Genomic DNA, 22,324 nt, shown 5'->3' with positions numbered 1-22,324 from the left:
GACTGGTAATCTTGCTAGGGCATCTGTATCCCAAGGCCCCTGAATGAGGAAAAATAGATTTTAATTGATAAATTTACAAGTGCTTAAAGAGCAGAGCTCAAAGCTATTGATGTGGAATGGCTACGTGATGGAAAATCCGTCAGCACTTATGGAGCCTGTGGCCATTCAACTAGTCACTGAGGTGGCGTCAATTATCCAGGAGCTGGACCCAGAATGGATTAGAAAGAACATTAGGCTTCAATGATTACAATCAACAAATACAAATCACAAGTTTTAGGGTAATTATCTAAAGCAGGAGGTAGGACATTTCCATGATTCAGATTAAAAACAATCTATTGTTTATAATTAAGGAACTGATTTATTAAATAATTAGGAAGCAGGGGGATAGGAGCTAAAAAACTGGGAGAAAGGAAACTTTAAGGAAAAGGAAACTTAAAATCTCTATAGGAAAGAAAACTTGAAGTTTTTCAGTGTGGTTGGCCTCTTGCTTGGCTCGTATCACCAGGATACTGTGTTAAAAAGTAAACAACCAAACAAAACTCTCCAGATGATTCTGAGCATGTTTGGTGATGATTTCCTGATATTACTGTTGGTGGTATGAAAAATAAAACTAGGAACTAGCACTATTTTCATGGTAAAGAAAGAATAGTTGTCGTGCCGGGCGGCCTGTGGGGTCTCTGGTCCCGCTCCCCACATAAGAACACAGGACATGGTGAGGCCAAAAAGGAACACCCACGGAGCCATAGGTAGGGGAGTCATATCACTATATTCTCGTCGGCGGCATCCGCCTCTCTGCAGTCCGCTCTTGCTAGCCCCCATTTTTTCTGCTAGCATAGCCACAGCAGTTATATTAGTGGCCAATGGCTTACGGGTTACAGCTGACGGCCAACTAGCCACAGTTGATGGCCATCTGATCACAGTTGGTGGCCATTTACTACCTGAGCCAGCACCTTTCCACATGAGGCCGAGAGCCTGGAAACTGTTTTTTGGGGTTTGACCCCACAATAGTTGTCTTCCTTCACCTGCTTCCTGTCACCTGCTTCCCACACAGTAGGTTCTCCAAATGAATAAATACAGGAATATGAGAATGCTTTTTCTGGTAGCCCTGCAGACATGATGTCAAGACTCTCAGAAGGGCTGAGGGCCGCTTAGAGTGCAAACATCACACAATTTGTTGTCCTGCAGGGGTCTTCATGGCCCAGCCCAGTGCTTTCTGCCTTGCTGACTGTGGGGACAGAGTCGCAGAGAGCAGTTTCCAGGCTCTAAACCTCACGTGGAAAGGTGCTGGCTCGGTTATTAGATGGCCATCTGCTGTTACCTATTAGCCATTAGGCACTAATATAACTGCCGTGGCTGTGCTGACAAGGAGGTTGGTTGGTTGGGAGAGAAACAGACGGTGCATTGAGGCTAGCAAGTGCATTTAGCAAGTGTGGATGGTGGATTGCGGATCGTGTGGATCCTACTTCCTGTGTCTCACCCGGCCCCTAGTAAGACTGGGGTGCAGGAAGACCCCTTGTTGGTGTCCTGGCGGATGTTTGCTTTTGTGTCTTGACCAGCCACCATTGAGGATATAGTGGTATGACTCCCCTATCTATGGCTCCATTGTTGTTCCTCTTTGGCCTCACCATATTCTGTGTCCACCCACTGGGAGTGGAACCAGAGTCCCTGCATTACAGTGACCTTGGGCAGATGGTTTATCATTGAGCTGTGGTATCCTCACCCTTACAGGATGGGGTAGACAAAATCAGGGGGTCTGCGTATTTTCTTAGCTCCAAACCTTTGGTCAGTTGAGATCTTAACTGTAGCCCAGGTGGGAGGGCCTGGAGCGTTGCTTTTTCCTCAGCATTTCTCCCACCCACATCTCCTCTTGAGGGGCTGCAATAGAAGCCCAGTCTGCTGGCTTCTAGGAGACCAGCTTGATATTGGTAGAGGCCTGGGATCATGCTGATGATAAGGCAGGGTCTGCTCTGAGGTGTAGCTGGAGCCCATCCATCATCTTGCCTGAAAAGGTCATGACAACCTCCTTTCCAATGATCTGTTTATACTGTGGATTTTATTTACAGTTGCTCTCTGGTAATTCCCTCAGGCAAACCGGCAACAAATAACAATAAAAAATCATAATGCTATTACTTCAGAGAAATAGGTCAGAGGTTTAAGAAAATGATTGCAGGTATGTTATGTAAATGAAATTGCTGGTCAAAGCTCCAGCCCCAGGAAATTTAAAGTAGTGGAGGGCACGCTCTCAATTTGTATCCTGCAGTGTACAGTAAGAATGCAGCGTGAGCGATTAGCTTGATGATGTCCCTGGCTTTGGTCAACCGGCTTTGCTCCCTGGCCATTTAGTATTAATACTCTATTATAGTGGATACAGTGTGACTTCCATGGAGGTGATTTCCCAGTGTCAGCATTCCTCCAGCTAAACAAGGGAGGCTTTAAGCTTCATGTGTTTTGATAGAGTAGACTTTCTAAGACCTAATTTAGGCCAACAAATCTGAGCTCTTCTCTCTACCTGTGATGCGTCTGTGGTTTTCTGTGAGTGTTTCGTGTTTTATTTCTTTGGGTTTTCATGGCTAAGCCAGGGCATGCCATACAGCCTGACTTGTCCACTTGTGAAATTCCACAAGTGTGAAATATTAAATTCACATGAAACCAGATTAGACAACAGAACTGAATTTGACTGTCCCTGCCGGCTTAATGAATAAAATTTAATCCATTTTCTGTTTTCGTTTCTGCCCAATGATTGTATAACCATCAGGGACAAATGTCAGGCAGTTAGAAAGTGGCAGAGCTGCAACTTCAGTCTAGGTCTCCTTACCACCCAACTGTTCGCCACTTGTCCTCTTGTCTGCTGATCACAGAGCTGCAGCCCGAGCACGCGGTTCTTCATGTATGCTGTGACCCTTTCTATAAATCCTGGTCAGCCTTTAGGACTCCTCTCAAATCCTGTTGCTCTATGGCGTCTCTTTCACTGTGCCAGCCCTCAGGATGTCTTTGAACAACTCCAGTGGGCGTCATCTTAATTATAAACATTGGCAGTTACCTACTTACATCCGGCTCATTTTCCTTCTGATCTCTGAGACTCTGTTAATACTGTTTCTTGGTTCTCGGCTGACTACCTGGCCCCTGACATCACTCTTGTATACTTATTTCCTCCTCCTTTGAAAATGTTACATGCTCTGAAAGTTGAAGCTCAGTACTTGCTCGCTAATCAGTAGGTAGATGAAGGGCTGAGTTAAGCAGGGCATTGCCCGGCACTCATGGAACCCATGAGTGCTGACCTTGGTGAGTCCAGAATCCCATTTTGACAGTGAAGAATACGGCTTTCATGTTCAAGATAGAGCAGTCAGTTGCTGCTGGTGTTATCAGAGAGCTGGCAGTATCACGGTGTGTTAGTATCTGAAGATAGAATCCCTGATTTTGGGGGCTGAAGGAAATTAGAGAGACGAGTTGACTCTCTTATTTGATACATGAAGAAATTGAGACCCAGATTTCATTAACTTGCCCCAGTTCACACAGCAAGTAGGCTGTAGCCCCTAGCTGGCTCTTGTGTTCTCTGGGGCCAAATTTACTAGCAAGCTTGCCCCTCTAGCCTGATGGCCGTGGATTCAAGTGTACCTGGGCCAGTGGGAGAACAGCCTTACAAACACTTGACCTCATATTTGATGTGTCATTTATCATTGGAAATGTTTGGTTCCACAGTTTATGGTTTATATGTTTCTTGAGCTACTCAGCCTGCTTTCCTAGGTCTTTCACTGGTTTGCTTTTTCACACCCTCTGCTTCAACCAAAGCGGATTCCTGTTTTTCCTGGCTTAGCCTCTTTATTCATATTCTTTTCTGTACCTGGAAGAACCCTCCACCATCATCCCTAAATGTCCAAATTTTCACTGGCTTCTAAGGATTCAATTTGGAACTACCTTGACCATGAAGGTTCTCCAAGATTGCTGTTTATTTAAAAAAAAAAAAAAAACTCTTTAAAACATAGATCTCTTTTGTCAAACAGAAATATTTGGTGGGATCCTGATATATAGTAAACAACTGCTTTATTGAAGCCAGGGTAGGGGGCTCAGAATCCTGCACATCTGCCTCTGAGAATTTGCTTGGAACACAGTGGGAATATCTTTGACATTGATGATAAAACTCGTCAACTTTTGGATGCCTATAGCACTTGTTCTGAACCCCTTTTGTGGCCCATTGTCACCTTATATGTTGTCATATAGTTTTGTGATACCTTTTTTGTTATAAGGTAAAGCTGTTTACACAGAGTTTGTGTCTGAATCCCTGGTGATGTCTAAAACAATGTCCCAACCAGTGACGATGCTCAGGAAAAAATGTTAATGGATGAACTCATGTAATCCCCATCTCTGTAGGTTGGAACATGAAATCCAGCAGTTGAAGCAAAAGATCTGCGAGGTTGGTGATGTTCAAAAAGGGTATCGTGGGACCTTGGAGGGGAAGGCTGCTTCTTCCAGCTTGTCATCCAGTGATGAAAAATCTCACCTGGTTCCTCTGATGGATGCCAGGTACTGGACATTCAACTGATGCCATGCCTACATTTCTGTTGTGATTTAATGAGTCACTACCTCGTATTGGCCAGTTTGCATGTGGAGGGATCTGTCAAAGGCAACAAGTAATCTGTGTCCTTGAGATGTGCTTTGTCTCCATCAACCTCTGTGGCCAGTGGTGGGTTGAAGTATCATTTCAAGGGAACCAGAGACCTCAGAACTGGCCAGCTAAATCCAAGGAATGCTGGTACAAGGAGTCTGATGGGAAGGTAGACTTGAAAGATCCAGAGAAACCAGCTCATACAGAAAGGAGTGATGCGTGGCCAAGTTGAGAGGAACAAAGAAGTAGAGTTAGTGGAATTGTACCAGGAAAGAAGGCCCTTCTGCTGACAGTTACTATAATTTGTAGATGTCACTGATTACAAATAGATGCTGTCTAGTACAAAACTGTACCAGTTATTCAAAATGGCCACACATAGCATAACTGTACGTCTGATGTTGCTATAGTAAAATGATTTTCAACTTGGGTGGCATTGTCATTTGCTCTGTGGCTTAGAGCTCCCAGATTAATTGACTCAATCATTTTTTGTCTATAAGAAACTGAGTTATTTTTCTCAATCCCATCTGTGTCATGGGGACATTTCAAATTGGGCATTCCTGAACCCTGGGTATTAGGAGATATATATTTGGATATCAAAATGTAGTCAGAATAACATGAGCCTCTGTAGCCCTTTAAATCTAGTTCTGCATGTTCCACAAGGCTAATTTAAAATTTAAGTAAAAGCCTGGTGAGGTAATTCATTTGTAAGTGTCCTTTGCTCAAATTCAGTTCCACATGATTTTATTTTCAATACTGAAAGGTAAATAGTGCGCTTTATTACCCTAACTCCATTCTTCTGGGTTATTTTACCTAAAATATTAATCTCTTTAACATTTCAGAAAATCATTTTGCCATGGTCAGTAGTACAAAAATATTTATAGGACTACGCATATGTTTAGAAAGGTGAAACCAGATTTTATTTTAGTGTGGTCAGATGTAAATATGCAAAACAGTTCATTTTAATTAATTCATCTAATCAGTGCCTGTAGACCTATGGGAGGGAGAGTTGGGAGCTGAGTAAGACTTCCATCTTGGCACTCTGAGCTACTAGAAAGATTTTAGATGGAAATAAAATTTTGTAGTCTCCTTGGTTCCTCTGGTGGATGGTTGTATTTCATACAATTTCACCTACATTCTAGGGGGCTTGAAATATTCAGTTGATAACTGCCTGAAAAGTCCACTGTTTCTGGTTCCCACTGTTTTGGTGCTGTGCCAGGCATTTTGGAAGGTAGAGACCTTTAAAATGTAGTCTCTCCTGGCGAGTACAGGTACCCAGTTGGAGAGACAAGACAGAACAGGTACAATGCTAGCACTGTTCCCTTTGAATAGTGAAGATTCATCAAGATTATGTTCACTTCTTTTTTACTTTTAAACCTCTTAAATGACTTTGTGTTTTGAACAATAACTATCACTTTTTGTGTGTGAATAAACTGGAGGTCATGGAGCATTCAAAAACCAATGTCTATAATTCTGCCCTACCTTGTAGCAGGGATTTCACTAAGGAAATCCAGGAGAGAATTGGATGGAATCACTTAGTCGCCCTTCCATTCTCAAGATTCTGTTACCCATCCAGTTCTCTCTCACTTGGGGAAAACACAGATAGTGAACACATGGCACTAGATTTCTTAGAAAGTAGAAAAATGTTTTAAGGTCGTGTGTTGTTATTATATTTGGCATTAAAAATGAGAAAGTCCCCTGTTATGAAGGGCATAATGAAAAAATGATCTCAAACGTCTTGTGTGGTTAGAAGTGTTCAAATACACCGATGTCCATTGTTGCCAGGGTCAGTGCTTACATTGAAGAAGAAGTCCAAAGACGTCTTCAGGATTTGCATCGTGTGATTGGCAAGGATGGCAGTACATCTACAGAAATAATGAAGGTGAGCTGGAGAAGCCAAGTGATGCAGTCATTCATTTTCAAGATAGCCTTTCAATAAGTTATTAGTGGTGATGGTAGGCTCTTTTATTACTGTTTGTCAGTGAGAAAGTTGAGATGCAAATGTCCTAAAAAAATTAAATATTGCTTGGGTGGAGCCTAACTGTTCATGAATAGTATCAGTTCAAGGGTAACTTTATTTGTTTTAAAGTTTTAAACTTATGGAAAAAATTCTTAAATGAATGTAAAGTTTCCTAAAATGCTTTATGTACTTTGTTTAATTTATAAAAAATTCTACATGTAACATTTTCCGATTTTCTCCCAAAACACAACCAATTTCCATTAAGTATTTAATTTGCTTCATAAATTTTCCCAAGTAGAAATACAGTTTTACCTTTGAGAAGATACGTATTTGCCACAAGTTGATTTTTATCAAAATAAAAATATTTCATTTCTGTCCAGCAAATATAAGAAGTATCCTAAGGAAATCTTTCTTTTAATATTTTTCTTAGAATTCTAAGATTCGGAATAAATGATTCAGTTCTCCTACAGGCAGAGGGGTCGATAGAGTCATGTTTACCGTGGAATATAATTTCTGTAGGGGGCTTGTCATTGAAATAAGTGTTTCTTTAGAATTTTTTCCCATAAATATTTCTAATCAAGCTGATTTTCCTGCTTTATGAACACACTATAATTTAATATAGAGGTTTTTTCTAAAATTTTCTTTTCAGAATAATGAGAAACTTCACAATGGCACCATTCAACGTAAGCTAAAATATGAGGTAGGTAATGATTTTTCAGATTGATAGGGTCACCTTAAATTATAGCATGCTCATATAATTAAATTTTCTTAATGTTTAGTTGCATAATTGGAATTTTAACGTTCCAGTGAGATTAATGGCTAATAGGGAAGGCAAGCTCTTATATGGACTAAAAAATGGAATCCTGCAGGTTGGAAATTGCTTTGACTTTGTTTGAATGGCATGTAGCTGTGGTGGAGGGGCTTTGCTCGGTTTTTCATTCATAACAGTATCCTTTTCCTTGGTCTGCATTTAAAAGGCAGAATTATATAATCAGAATCAGATATGTGGTTTGGAAATGAAACCGAGTACTTCTCAATGTTTTAAAAACCCTGCTCATTTTACAGACTGAGTTGGCAGTAGTACAAAGGAAATGATTCTTGGTTATTTCTCTGGTGGATTGTCAAACCAAGGTTTATTTGGGCACACAATTTGTAAGGGTTTACTTGTATTTTTCTCCACTGAGAGACTTGTCCTTCCCATATATTCTTAAATTAAAAAAAAAAAACAAAAACAAACAAAAAAAAACTACTAGATGGTATAAATCTTACAGATGGTGTTCATAAGTCCCTGAATAGAGAGCGAGAGGTTGAAAGGGTAGGTGTTCCACAATAGGCTTACCTGACTTTGGCCACTATCACGCCCTTCTCCCAATCATCCAGTAATGACATTATGTGCTCTGGACATCCATCTCTTTAGCCAAAACCTCGTGAAGAGCAGGACACATTGCCTTTCATTTCTTTGTATCCACAGTGCCTAGCCTTTCATGGTGCTGGTTTGTAGATATGGTAATAGCAATCTCACCGAGCAGATACAATTAAGAATTCCCCTAAAACAAACCAAGAGATGAGAGAAACATGATGTGGGTTGCAGTACTTGTCAGTTTCTTTTGGCCTTGCTTTCTGTCTGATTTTAGTTAAGTATCCCCTGATTTCTTTTATATTGTGGACATGGATTCTTATATGGTCATGGACTCTTTCACAACTAAATTTGACCTTTTGAAAACTGACCTCAAGATCGTAGGGTTTATTTTAGAGTAAATTAAATATTAGACCAAGAAATTGATACTGTGGATCAATTCCATACAAAGTATTTCTGTAACAATACTCGACAATTTATAATATATCTAATATGGAAATTGATGCTCTATGTGTGAATTCTATCATATATTTTTAAATCATGTATCAATCAATAAGAATAGCTTAGGCTTTTGATTTAACCTCCGAATCAATCCACACAATGAAACCAATGACTGCAAGAATCTTCATGTGCAAAAGAATCACAAAAGCTGTTACCACATCCCCATTTCAACTGTTTTTGACATCTTGAACAGAAAGGGTGTCTTGTCCCACTGCTGCCCAGAGATGTCACCGACACTTCCAGCAGAGAGGAGGTGGATCAGAATGATTCCATGACATGGAGCATCTCAGGCCCTACAACTTTCTCCTCAGCATCACGAGAGAGAACCCAGCAGCGCAGGGATCAGCCCTCAGCACATGAGGTGCTGCAGAACAGTGATTGCCGATATAGTCGTCCTGAGTATAAGGGTGGTTTTCAGCCAAGATGTTTCAATCTGTCTGAAATCTTTTTTCTTAATGAAAGCAACACTGGCAATGCAGAATGTTTTCAGGGTAAGTCAGAAAATTGCAGTGAGCTGATGACTCATAAAGATGAACACAGCTTTGGAATCCGGTCCAGCTGGACTTTGCTTCAGCATATGTCCCAAGGAGTGTCTGTCAGCAGGGGAAACAAACAGACCAGACAAAGTGAGTTACTCTGCTGTGTTCTCTCTGAAACTGTGTGTAGTGAGGAGAGTATGCTCTCCTCCAAGTTTTATAGTGAGCAGCACACTGAGAAAGAGTTAGCTGCTGAAAACATGAGCTCTCCAGAGTCACCGATTACTAGAACAGAAGGAAACAGTGGATTGGGATACTTTTACCACAGGTTCTCAGACCTTTATAAAGATACCAGCAGTCACCTGCTACAGGCTGGCACAAAGGTGATCAGCCAAGTTAGGCACGTGGGAAGCCTGTGGGACCCCAATGGGCTCCCTTCCCACATAACAACATTCATCAGAAGACTGCCTATTGTGAAACAGTTATCCCCAGACATGCTCTTGAAGTCATACTGGGTGTCATCAGAATCTCATTCCTTTCCTGCAGAAGATCAGATTGGCAGCAGCAACAGTGAGAAGACAGCAGCCGTTAGGCCAGCAGAGAGCACATTGCCTTACAGAGCACTAGGCCCTATAGCTGGAGACGTACCGGGTACATCGCCAAGCTCAGTTGTCTGCCTGGAGTGCGAAGATGCTAGAAGCAGCTCTGTATTTAAGCAGACCCTTGTGCAATTCCCAGATCAAATGCTGAAATTCCAGGGGTGCCCTTTAAAAGACTTCCTTGAGCATGTGGCTTGTTCTCTACCAGAACTTTTGGGTGGCACGCACAGAGTCAGAGCCGTTTACTGGCTTGCTGTTGCAAACTGCGCAGAACCTGACCCCCAGCCAGCGTGTTTGCTCCTGCTTCCTTCAACTTTATATGCCTTGGTTTTGTCAGATGACCACCTGGGCTCCGTGGGCGTTTTTCATACTCTGTCTCTCTCTGCACTACGGGAGATTCAAATTGGCTTTGGTGGGCAGCACATTCGATTCCTGAGCTCTGCAGAGAGCCTCCTCCTCACTGTATTTTGTTACAACAAAGACCTCTGTCAACAGATATGCCGTGACCTCCTGGGTGTCCTGATGCCCGACTCTGATGCTGCTGCCTGCACTAATCATCCTTTGTTCCAGTGTGATCTGGTTCAGCTTTCTCTTGATTGGAAAGCAGAAGTCCCTGATTTAGTTTTGCCAAATGGAGTTCGGTTGTCATCCAAATTCCAGAATACCTTGGTTGACATGATTTATTTTGTTCATGGAAATATGGAAGTCAATATCCCTTCCCTGTCGGAGGTTCAGTTATTGCTCTACACGACGGTCAGAGTTGAAGATGACTCTGGCCAAGGCCCCTGCCAGTCACTGGTCCTTCTGAACACCCACATTGCCCTTGTGAGTGAAGATCGAGTTTTCTATCCACACTCCCGGTCTCTAAACACGCCTCCTCCACGGACACGATTTGATGTGATCAAATGCCGTGCTTTAAGTGAATTCAGGTGCATCGTTGTTCCAGAGAAGAAAACATTAGCAACAGTCGAACTTGTCTTCTCACAAAAACTCAGACTTCCATCAAATTTAAGAGCTAGTCCATCTGAGTACTTTCACGAAGCCCAGAATGTCCAGGTGTTCACCAGCCCGTTGTATCTGCAGGGCAGTCAGAATGTGGCACCGGAGGTCTGGAAACTGACTCTCAACTCTCAGGATGAGGCTGTGTGGCTAATCTCACATTTGACGAGGCTCTAAGGAGGAGACTTGTGAAAATACTCTGCATATTTTTTGAGAGCTTTAATAAAATGAACATTATGAATGCAATCAAGGAATATGAATATCTCAGTGTAGCTAATTGATTTGAAACTGGAAAAATGCAGACCTCTAAAACTGAAGATGCAAATATTTTAAATATCTACAATAAAATGAAAATAGGTGATAGCAGAGTACTGAAAAAAAAAATCTTTATCAATACTTTGCTTCATTTTGTTGAACCCCAGCCTTGTAAATTTGGGTCCTCCTCATTATTTGTGAGTGATTAAAGAATTTTTTTATTGTGTTTGGCTTCATGTCGACTTACAGTATGATGGCTTAGAGTCTGTCTGTGCCTGCCGTATTCTGGCAGACTTTAATTTGTGCTACCTGAAGAAGTGCCTGGTCCGGCAGTGAACTTTATTTACATCCTCTCTTAACTATGATTAGGAGAGCTCTGTAGCAGCGCATATTAGTGATATATGAAGCTTCCCAAAGGGGATTTCAAATGCCCTTCCCTCACTATAATGGGTAGAATGAAGATGCCACATGGCGTGCAGTAGCTTCTTCTCAGTTAATTGCCCTTCCCTTCCTCCTTTCAGACTTCTTGACTATTCCTTTCCAACCCTGTGATTTCAGCTCCTTCCTTGTTTATCTTTGACTACCTTCCCTCTATGCCACATGCCCCTGCATATCAATTCTTTTTCTGAACTCTTGTATTTCTATCCTAGAAAGGTTCTTCGTCTCATCTTACTTTTTCTAACAACTTCTTTATGCTGTCTTATCAGAGATAGGGTAGCCTCCGAAGGCTCTCAGCACCTTTCCCTGGCTGTCCTCACTCTTGCCTCTCACCCTACCCATCACTCATAAACTCTGACCAAGGTTTTCTGCTGGCCTGAGCCAGTCAGTGTGCTGGCCTCCCTTCTGAGATGAGTTCATGCCCATGTAAGCCTCAGGTAGGTCTTCTCTCGTCATGATGTACCATCCAGTTGTTAGTTGCCCTCTGTCTCTGTCAGAGGCTTAAAACTGGCTTCTTCAGACTGTCTCTCTCCTCTGATTGACACTTTCCTTTGGATCAACGTCTGTTCAGCATTCTAATAAGGAATCAAGTTTCATGTTTTGTGTTTATGTTTTATTTCCCCTGACCCTGGGTTGCTCTGCCAGTGTGCTCCTGTTTCTTGGGTATGTGTGTTCTACTAAATTCCAGAGTCTTAACAGGAAGGAGGCACACATCTTTATCACTCCACCTACTCTCCCTCCCCTTCCAGCCAGGATCATGCCGAGCTCAGGGTAACTATTCACCAAATTATGTTTGCAGTTGAGTAAGTCAGAGATTCCATTAAGCCATTCATTTTACCCCTGGCATGGGGGGCTCATTTTCTATTCTGGTCAGATCTTCAGATAGTGGGCAACATAGATGTCATAGCTCCCTCTTCATTTCTACTCCTAATCGATAATAGGGACAGTGTCAAAGCTTAACCCATACAGAAACTTACCATCTCCCTTTGGTCAAGAAGTGCAGATCTTCTCTCTTTCCCTTGTCAGAGCGAACAACAAGCTGCTTGTTCTATATTTTCCTCTACCCACGTTCTGGGGAAGTGAATAGGAAAAGGTAAGAAACTGGAGAGTGTGTGAGAATCCACACATTGGTGGTTGCGGCCTTGTTTGCAGTGGCTAAAGTGGAGGCTTTTGTCTTTTTGAGGAAATAGAATTCAAATGTTTTTAGGTGGAGCCTGCTTTTGCCACTTCTGCACCACCCCCCCTCCGCGCACATGCACACGTGTACGCACCCTATTGCGTTGTACGTGAAGGATGTTGATTCTCTGATGAGGACATCATTAACATTGTTTAGTTTGTCATGTTCTTGGCTACTAGCTCTTCGACCAGGGAAACATTTCAAAAGTGAACTATGAAAGTCTTCTAATATCAGAATATTTCACCTAATTTATTTTCATATTTTTCACTTTTTTTTAGCAAATATATTTCACATTACCTTTTTGAAAAATTGCCCCATTACGTATTTTCTCATATATCCTTGATAAGAACAGAATTAATGATCATCACAAACAGAGGGAGTGGAATTTAAGGTGCCAACACAGGGATGCTGTTTTTGGAAAGGAAACGATACATAACTAGTACAAAATTTTAACAAAGAGTGATGAATATTAAACAGACTTGCTTGTCCTTACAGGTAAACAGCTATAATTCTACTGTGTGATAAATTATGGTCTTTAGTATTGTTCATACGTGGAGAACGCAGCACATGCGAGCATTGCATAAAAATCAGATTATCCGTTATAACTTCTCAGTTCTGCTTTATGATCCAAGTAGGCCGCAATGAGGATTACATTCGGAGCTCACCACATAAAAGAAGCAGCCTCCGGCATTCAAATTTTACATGTCACTTCTCTTATCTAAGCACACTTTTTACCTTGAGATCAAATATGGTTCCCGATACGATAATTCGATTTATCATCCATGGAGTAAGAATTAAGATTGTCGTAATGTCTGTAGAAGCCAGTGGAGTAGTGTTGGTGCCATTACCCACTGTGGCTTCCTTCCCAGCAGCCTCCCTCTCTGGCTCCACTGGTTCATTCTGCAGGAGTTCTGAGCCCTCAGTGCTACTGTACTAGAGCGGGTATGAGAGTCTCAACATCCAGCATAAAGTAACGTCTCAGTTATAATGAGTTCTTACATAAAAAGAAAAAAAAAAAGATCCATCCATCATAGGGCTTGTTAATGTATTCTACACAAAACTTCTTTGCATTCTTTTGAAACAGTGATTCGATCTGAATTTAATTAAAATCCATTTTGCTCACAGATGCCTGTTTTGCAGACTTGTGGGTGGTAGGGTGAATTTATTTAGGCTTTGTTGAAGACCATTTCAAAATAGTTGGTCTCCCTGTTCTCATTACTTAATAAGTGCATGTGCACCCTTCGGAGAGAATACTTATACCTTCCAACAGTAGTAATTAGGTCATTTTTATTTACATTCTGTTTTCTAGATGATTTAAAGTTTTAAATGGTAAGTAGATTACAGCACTTTTGTTAATGCTCCTTTGGTGGTTTTACTCGATAGACCAGTTTCTAATGAGGTCATTTTGTTAATTTACTTACATAGCCTCCAGTATGCATCTTACACAGTTCTGCTTCATTCCTTAACGTATCTTTGGTAACAGATGTTATATCAGTCAGCTATTGCCAAATAACAACTAACTCCCACAATTTCAATGATATACAAAAAAGAAACAGAACTTTTTTCTCACTGATGGTTTACGTATAGGTTGAGGTGGCTCTGCTGTAGGCTCCAGGTCATCTGCAATCAATGCATCATGTCTGCTAACATCACATTGGCCAACACAAGTTGCACAATTAAGTCCAAAGTCACGCAGCTATGAAGTCCACTCCATCCACCATGAAGTCATGGCATGATTAAGACTTTATACTACTACTACTACAAGGGAGAGATGAATTGGGACCAAGAATTCAATCTACCACAGATGTATTATGTCAGGGTTCCTAAGGCTGTTGAAGATAAAATTCAGATAAAACTTGTAGGACTTCTCCCTAACAGAAATATTCAGTCATAGAAAGAACGTATGGCATAGGTCATTTAAACTTATGTAGTTCACTTTGCTTTTTAATTCAGTCTTTGTTTGATATGCCCATGGATGGACTGATCACTGTCTGCCTCTGAAGCAGTTTATTCATTGGGAACTGTTCTCATTGTTAGACCATTCTTTCCATAATTTTCCTTATTGTGATCTCCATCTGCAGAGTCTGTCTATACATGGTACCCTTCTATAACAGACGAGAACACGTATGTTCCACAATCTGTATTATATCACAGCCCTTCAAAGAGGACAGTTATCTCCCTTACCTCTTCTGATTTTTCTTCTTTACCTCCAGCACCCTTCGTTCTCTATGCTGTTTCTTACACAACAGTTTCCAAACCACCACCATCTAATTTCTTGTTAAGGAGGAACTCTTAGAAGTTTGTAAAGCCTTCTTAATAAGGAATGGGACTGAATAATCCAGTTGGCGAGAAGCAAAGAGATTCATTGCGAATCAGTCCTTCTGCCTTTTCTTTTTAATATCTGGGTAAAATGTTTTGTTGCTGAAGGTGTAGTGGGTTATAGTGATAACAATCCCAACAACTGCCTGTATTGTGTTTTTCAGTGTACAGTGTTCTTTCCTATGCATTGTTCCTTGGGGACCCACGGTGATCCTCTCGGGATTGTGGAATTGTTATCATCAATCTCCATTGCATATTTGGAAATTTAACTCAGAAAGGATCATTTGATTGCCAATTGGAACTCAAACCCAGAACTTCTTATTCCAGAGCATACATTCTTTCCTCATTGCCAAGGTCATCTCCTAGTCACAAGTTATTTTTGAGATTAGGGTATTTTTCAATTGAGTTTTTAAAATAGAAATGACTATGCTAGGAATGAATATTTGGAGGAATTATTACATTGATTATTTGCTAACTTGCAACTTTTATCTTGAAATTTCTAGACATTAAAAATTATTTCTCTTTTTATAAGTTTTTTCCCCCCCAAGAATTGTCTTACAGGAAGTTTTTTTGCGGGGCAGCTGGGTGGCTCAGGTGGTTGGAGCGCTGTGCTCCTAATACCGAGGTCACCAGTTTGAGTCCTACATGGGCCCGGGAGCACTGTAGTGCCCTCTATAGCTAAATTGAGAACAATGGCTCGACCTGGAACTGGGCTGCCGTGGGCTGCCATGAGCAAGTGAGCATTCGGCAGCCAGTGAGAGATGCCATGAGTTACCGTGAGTGGCTGGCTGGTGGCCGGCGACCAACTGGCTCGGCTGGGTAGTGCCCAATACTCATAATACCAACATGGGCCAGGGAGCTGTGTCCTCCACAACTAGACTGAGAACAACGGCTTGAGTTGGTGATGGAAGGGGGAAGGGGAAAAGAAAAAAAAGAATCTTTGTAATCCATTGTTTCCTTATACGAATCTCAGCCTTTCTTTTTCCTTTTTCTTTTTCTTTTCCCCCTCTTCTCTGCCTTTTTAACTGCTATGGACAAAAAGCCTGGGTACAGTCATAGCATGAATATAGTGCAATGATCTAGTATGATCAGTGTTGTTCCTTTAGCTGGAAGGTTAAACAATATGCTCTACAGAAACCTGATAAAGAACACCCCCCCACACATCCCACCCCACCCCCACGGAGAGGCACACTTCCGTTTCTTCTAGGCCTTAGAATTCAACACATTTGGAACTAAAACTGGGGCTCTGCAAAAATCGGTCACTGAAATTAAGCGGTATTTTTCATGGTTAATTAAAGACTTTGTAGAACTAGAAGGGAGAACACATGGTTTTCCCTCCTGGTGGTCCCAAACTGTCTACAGTCATGTTTGGCAATGAGAGCCACTGAGCAACTTGTCATGTTCTCAATGAGTCACTCTAGACCCATTAGTCTTTTTAAATGTTCCCATTTAGTAACCAGTTATCTGAAAATGATGATCATTAAAGGAATCAGTCTTTGGTGATCTAGAGACAAATGGCAACATTTTTAATAGTTCCAAGTTGAAACACTCATCAGATATCCAGTATTTCCAAACCTTGAAACAATGTTGATCAACTCAGATCTATATGGATGAAATGCTTTATTCTGGTAAGAATCATGGATTGCAAATGTTAGCCAAACCTCATGGATTTGCCCAAAGGCATTAGGGTAAATAAGATATTCCACAAGTACCTATGTCCAAGGTGGTGTCGTTTTCTGGGTAATTTATCCATAAAGTTACATACCAAAATTAAAGATATACTCATTTGAAAACCCTTATTTCTGTTTCCTGATGTGACTGTCCTAAACTCACTTTGAAATGAGATAAGGTTAGTATTATTTCTTCGTGTCAAGCTGCTGTTAAGTCCTCCCCTTGATAAGGATGGTCAGGGTGTACATACAGCATGTGTGGACACGTGCCTTAGCAAAATCCAATTCAGTTGTGTGTACCAAGCCTCTAGGAGAGCTTGGTATTAGCATAAGTTCCCTTCTGGGCACAGGCAGACTTCACCTTCTGGAGATGAATATAAACATGGCTCTTTACCATATTCATGATTTACACCTGCTCACACAAGTTACCTTTATTCCCTGTTTCTTCTAACACGGCTCATATTTGAGAATGTAACAGATCCTTACCATCTCTGCCCCACACCCAGGTTTTCAAACTGCTGGGGCATAGTAGATGCTCGATACATAATAGCTCTAATTAGAACTATCACCGTAGTGCGTGTGGTTGAAAAAAGGAGGGATTCGAAATATGTGCTCTCCCGGGAACAGAGACAGGAAAATCCATAATTTTGTTAAATCTGATAAAAACCGAGGTTTGCCCGTATTTCACAAGCAAAGCTTGGATATTTGACTCTAGGAGATCAGACAACGGTCCTTAGGTCTGACCTTGTCACAGTGAAAGCGTACACTGAATTCAGCCATCTGGTACGTAATTAGAGCGTTTAGGGGAAACATTGATGACTCCCTGTTCCGTGCCCTCTGCACTGCTGACAGTTATCTGAGTGGATGTTAAAGCCACTTCCTATTAAGGTCCTTTATGTGCCCCTTTTGACTGAGACAGCCAGAGTAAGGAGAGAAGATTAATTAATCTGAGAATTTAAAATGTAGTCTATGTTCCACCTGCTGCTTTTGATTGAGGACCCAACTATGGTGTTTCTCCAACACCATTGAAAAATAGAGTATTTGTTGACATAGGACATTATTTCATTAAAGCTATCAGTAAAACATTTTTTATCGTATTTCAAAAGGTGATGTCTGTATGTATAGAAATGCAATGCAAGTTACTAATTATGTGCTTTTCCTTGACCTTTTACTTCTAAATAGAGCCACTCCACGGTGCATTTAAAGTACCTTGTAATGTCCTACGTATGTAGTCGTCCCAGATCGTCTGTAAGACATGCTTCTGAATATACAGCCTTTCATGTTTCTTTATCTCCTTATGATGTCATAAGCTTCCCTTCCAAGTCTAAGAATCTTTGCTACTTGTAGAGAAACTGTGACTGATTGTAAAATTATCACATAGAAGTTTAAAAGCTCTCATAAATAATGGGATATAATATAACACATACTTGCCTAGTATAAAATTCAAGATATTCAAAATATAGCTATTTTTAAATAAAAAAAATTAGGATACGGTTATATTAGTCTTCCTTCCTGCCCAACATCATAGGTTAGGAAAATGTCAGGAACCTTTCACACTGTATCCTGAGACGTCTATGTTTCTCATGAAATTGACTTCAAAAGTAATTTCTAAAATTTACATTGCAGCAGTGCTTTGATGCAAACACAGACTCTTTTGATTTTTCTTCTGTTTATCTGTTTATACTGACGCTCAAATGTCTTCAGATCCCTCGTTTATTTTTAAGTTATTCATTTATGCAGTTTTTAATTTCTCTACCCTTAATATTTACTTTGAAATCTGTGAAATTGTAGTAAACTGTGGCCACCAACGATAACAGCAGACTCTAACACTATTTCTAGTCCCCAATGTATAAGATAACGAAGAGAAATATCCTTTTTCTCAGCAAAGGATTCTGTTACATTTCACTGTCCAATCCTGACTGAGGCAGTGGCTCTTGTATCCCGTCTAGCACCATTTCTTGAGCTACACTGGCAGGTGCTGGTGTGTAAAGGGCTGTCCTGGGTTTAGATGAGCTGCATAAATATTATAAATATTATAAGATCCAGTTCCTCCCAGATAACTGGTCCCGACTTACTTCATGTACCTAGTCAAGTTATCGAAGGCAAGGATTTTTTGAAAATCTTCAAGCGGTTTATGGGCCTGAGCTTCAAACAACTTTCTTTTTATTAGGGATTGGTTTCACAATTATACATTCTTAGAAATAGAGAACTTTCCAGTTTTAAAGGGCCTACATAGTAACCAGACTATCAGTTACAGTCTTATCTCAACTTGAAAGTTGACTTATAAAAAGAGAAAGTTAAGATAGCATTTACTAACTTTAGAATGTATTCCATCTCCAGTGGAAAAACAAAATCTTTGTTCAAAACTTAATGCAATTGAAAAAACCTAATGGTCTTAGAAATTCCAGATATTTTGTAAAAGTTACTTTGTTTTTCCAGGACCTGGTCCTCTGTATGGCACATAATTGGTGCTCAATAAAAGAAACCAGTTTGGTTGTAGATACTAGGGGTGCCTTTAAGAAAGGCATTTAGAAAGTTAAAGTTAAGTCTCCATTGTTTGCTAACTACTTATTACGGTAGTTAATAAGTTACTGGGCGGTTTTGACTGCAGTTCTCCCTCAGTAAAATTCAGGATATTTAGACACTAGCGTACAAGGCATGATAAAAAAGTACAGTGAATGTTTAAAACAAATTGATTATAGTAGAAGACACATTGCCAAGAATGCCCCTCAAAATACTCCCTTTGCTTCGAACACACTTATCCCATCATTCTTGCCACTTTCTGAAGCAGTTCTGGAAGTCCTCTTTCGTGAGTGTCTTGTTCTGCTGTTATGGCTGCTTCGATGTCCTGAATCGATTCCAAATGTTTACCTTTCATGGTCATTTTGACTTTGGGAAGAGCCAGAAGTCACACAGTGCCAGATCTGGTGAATAAGATGTATGAGGACACACCATAATCTTTTTATTTGACAGAAAAATCGCCATACCGGAAGTGATGTATGACACGGAGCTTTTCCGTTATGATCACAAAATATGGTGAATGCTGCTGCCGAGTGCTATCCAACGGAAAAGTAGGAATCGTCAATACAGGAAGTGGTGTATTGAACCTTAGTAACAGTGAGTGACAAGTTTCAACTTGTTTGGTGCAGTCAGTCGGGTGTGAGCTATGGTTGCGAGAAGGTGTGTTTAAAAATGTGCCATAAATCATCTTCTATCATGACAATGTTCTGTGTCACCTCTTGTTTCTGGTATATGGCAATTTCTCTCAAATAAAAACATTATGGTGTGTCCTCATACACCTTATTCACCGGATCTGGCACCATGCAACTTCTGGCTCTTCCCCAAAGTCAAAATGATTTAGGACATCAAAGCAGCCATGACAGCACAATTAAAGACACTCACAAAAGAGGACTTCCAGAACTGCTTCACAAAGTGGCAAGAACAATAGGATAAGTGTGTGAAGTAAGGGCAAGTATTTTGAGGAGGATTAATGGGAATGTGTCTTTTACTGTAATCAGTTTTTTCATTTAAACAGTCACCGTATTGTTTGATCTCACCTCGTATGTATTTGTAGTTCTTCTCACTCAATGCCTCCATCACAACTTTCCAGTCCCCCTGTAATTACCAGTTTACTCACACTGTAAGTCCCACAAGGTGATAAACTGCCTCATTCACAGTCAGGCGCCTGCCATGTAGTTGGGATTTGGTAAATATGCCCATTTCCATAGACACAAGAAAACTTGAGTGCACAGGGGATGGGTGACTGTTACTCAGTGTTAAAAGTCCTCCAGCTGGGATTTGATTCTGAGTCTTCTCTGAGTCTTTGAAGTGAACACCACATGGAATACCAAGTCCATTTTCTGTGATGCTTCAGGGAAGCTGATAACGGTAGAGTTTCAATACCAAGTGTGTTACCCTGGTTGATATTGTCATCCACACCTTTTTGAGAACCATAATACCCATAGTAATACATTGTTCCTTGTTGACTGAAGGAAAAAAATGTGTTTTCTTCCTTTTCATCATTCTCACATCTTAGGAAAGAGCCTTACCAAATCAGCTGTGGTGTTACAGTGTGTTACAGTGTGCTCCCAACCCCCCACACACGCGGCAAGTTGATTTCCCAGGTGATTGTGTCAGATTTTGAAAAGAGACTAGGTTCCTACTTGAAAACTGTAGTTATTAAGCATGGCATATAAGGTTTCAGAGCTTAGCCAGCAGAGCAGGTAAACCATGACATTTGTAGGTCAAAGACATTTCCTAACATTAAATGTGTTCTTTGAAAGATAAAACCACTAAATTATTTCTCTGCCTTTTCACTTTTAAATAGAAAAACATATTCCATGTTTCAGAAAATGTCTACATTTAAAGTAATTTAGAAATATACTGTCAGTGAATTGAAAGGTCTTTGGCCATGGGCATGTTGAAAAACTTGCTTTTTAAGAATTTCCACTATGATTTTTGACATCAGGCAAAGCTAAAAAGGGGCACCATTGTGATAAAATTAATGGTTCTTGTTTTGGGTGGCCAGCCACACAGGAAAAGATGAAGGTGGTATAAAAGCTTCTGGAAATGTCACATCATGCCAAAATGTTTGTACTGTCAGCTAGATAAAAGCAGTAATCTGAGACAAACCACACGCCTCTGGATCATCCACAAATCTGAGCTCAGTTCTCTCTCTCTCTCTCTCTCTCTCTCTCTCTCTCTCTCTCTCTCTCTCTCTCTCTCATACACACGCACACACAGCAGCTGGGTTGGACCCTCTATGTCCAACCTGGCTGAAGAGACAAGGATGTAGGACCCCTTTCTGCCTGAGAGAAATGGAGCGTTATTGCCCACTGTTTTCTTCTTTGTCAAATAATGGGTTCCACTGCATAATCATGGCGTTCCCATCTTAAATTCTGTTTATGTTGAAGTGTTCATTAACTCAGTTTATCTCTGATGGATAAAATTAATTTAAAATTTCACTGTAGCAGTATGGCATAGTGATGCTGTAGTTGGGCTCAATGTTAGCCTCAATTCGCATCCTGACTCTACCACTTACATCTGTCAAGTTACCTAAAGTCTGTCTTGGACCTCTCATTTAATAAAACAGGGTTAGCAAAGGTTAATACCTCATAGGGGATTGTGAGGAGTAAATGCAACAATGCATATAAACTATTAAGTGAAGTTTTTGGTATATAATAAGTATTCAATAAATGCATTTGCAATTGTGATTATAATTATTTTATTATTGCTACTGCTTCAAAAATATACTTTCTTATGTTTTCTAAAGCCCCAGGTTAGTGCAAATGATAAGGTAGTTCAGAGATTTCTTTGCATTCACACTCAACAGAACTCATTTTGAAGATTTATTTTTTTCGTAATGTCTCTTTCTCAAAACCCTGTGGTTTCCCACCATCCAGACCATAAATATTTGTCAGAACCAAGTTCATTATTAATCAAATGGAGCCTAAAGAAAATACCTGGGATTTGTTTTAATTGTGGTTTAAAGAGCTTTACACACTACACTGGCTTATAAAAATGCCTAGAATTTAAAAATGCAGTAAGCTTGAATAAAATCTCCAGCTTTTGGAGCTTTATGTACAGCAATCAGATAGTCTATGGAGAAAAAAATAAGTCAGATGATAAAGACTTTTCAGAAAGGAATCTGGTTTAGACCGATTTCTTTGAAAGTCAGAATGTGTAATCTGTCCCTTTCTTCACTTGTTCTTATAAATTGGAAGGAACTTCAAAGCGAAACAACATTTTGAAGTGCTTTTGCCCTAACTTCTGGGAATGGTATACCTAAAGAAATGGTCTTTTGTTATGAGAGAGATTTAGCATTTCTCTTTCAAAGGAAACCATCATTTTTCTAAATAAACTCTACTGGTTTGATGCTCTTTTCTCTACCTGAAACACATTTTCTCCTGCCTGCCCAAGCAAGGTATTTGCAATTGAGTGATCTTGGTTCTCTTTGTTCTCCCCTTCTGATGT

At 40.4% G+C, this 22,324-nt stretch overlaps 1 protein-coding gene across 15 annotated transcripts in view; it reads left to right on the top strand.

Annotated features, from left to right (window-relative positions):
• The window catches only part of KIF16B (kinesin family member 16B), a 292,760-nt gene that overhangs the window by 190,489 nt on the left and 79,947 nt on the right, over positions 1–22,324 (top strand). For 7 of the 15 annotated variants that reach the window (XM_081033494.1, XM_081033497.1, XM_081033486.1 and 4 more), the window contains 4 exons: positions 4,369–4,521; positions 6,386–6,482; positions 7,183–7,260; positions 8,612–13,357. In XM_081033494.1, the coding sequence (XP_080889620.1) occupies positions 4,369–4,521; positions 6,386–6,482; positions 7,183–7,260; positions 8,612–10,669 (2,386 nt within the window). In that variant the 3' untranslated portion in view covers positions 10,670–13,357. Of the gene's footprint in view, positions 1–4,368; positions 4,522–6,385; positions 6,483–7,182; positions 7,261–8,611; positions 13,358–22,324 lie in introns of those variants that run through there. The other 8 variants (XM_081033488.1, XM_081033500.1, XM_081033490.1 and 5 more) reach the window with 3 other exon arrangements.

The sequence above is a fragment of the Rhinolophus hipposideros genome, assembly GCF_964194185.1.
Source record: "Rhinolophus hipposideros genome assembly, chromosome: 22".
NCBI lineage: Eukaryota > Metazoa > Chordata > Mammalia > Chiroptera > Rhinolophidae > Rhinolophus > Rhinolophus hipposideros.
The sequence above is the reverse complement of the archived record's forward strand: the minus strand, read 5'-3'. Positions and strand labels throughout refer to the sequence as shown.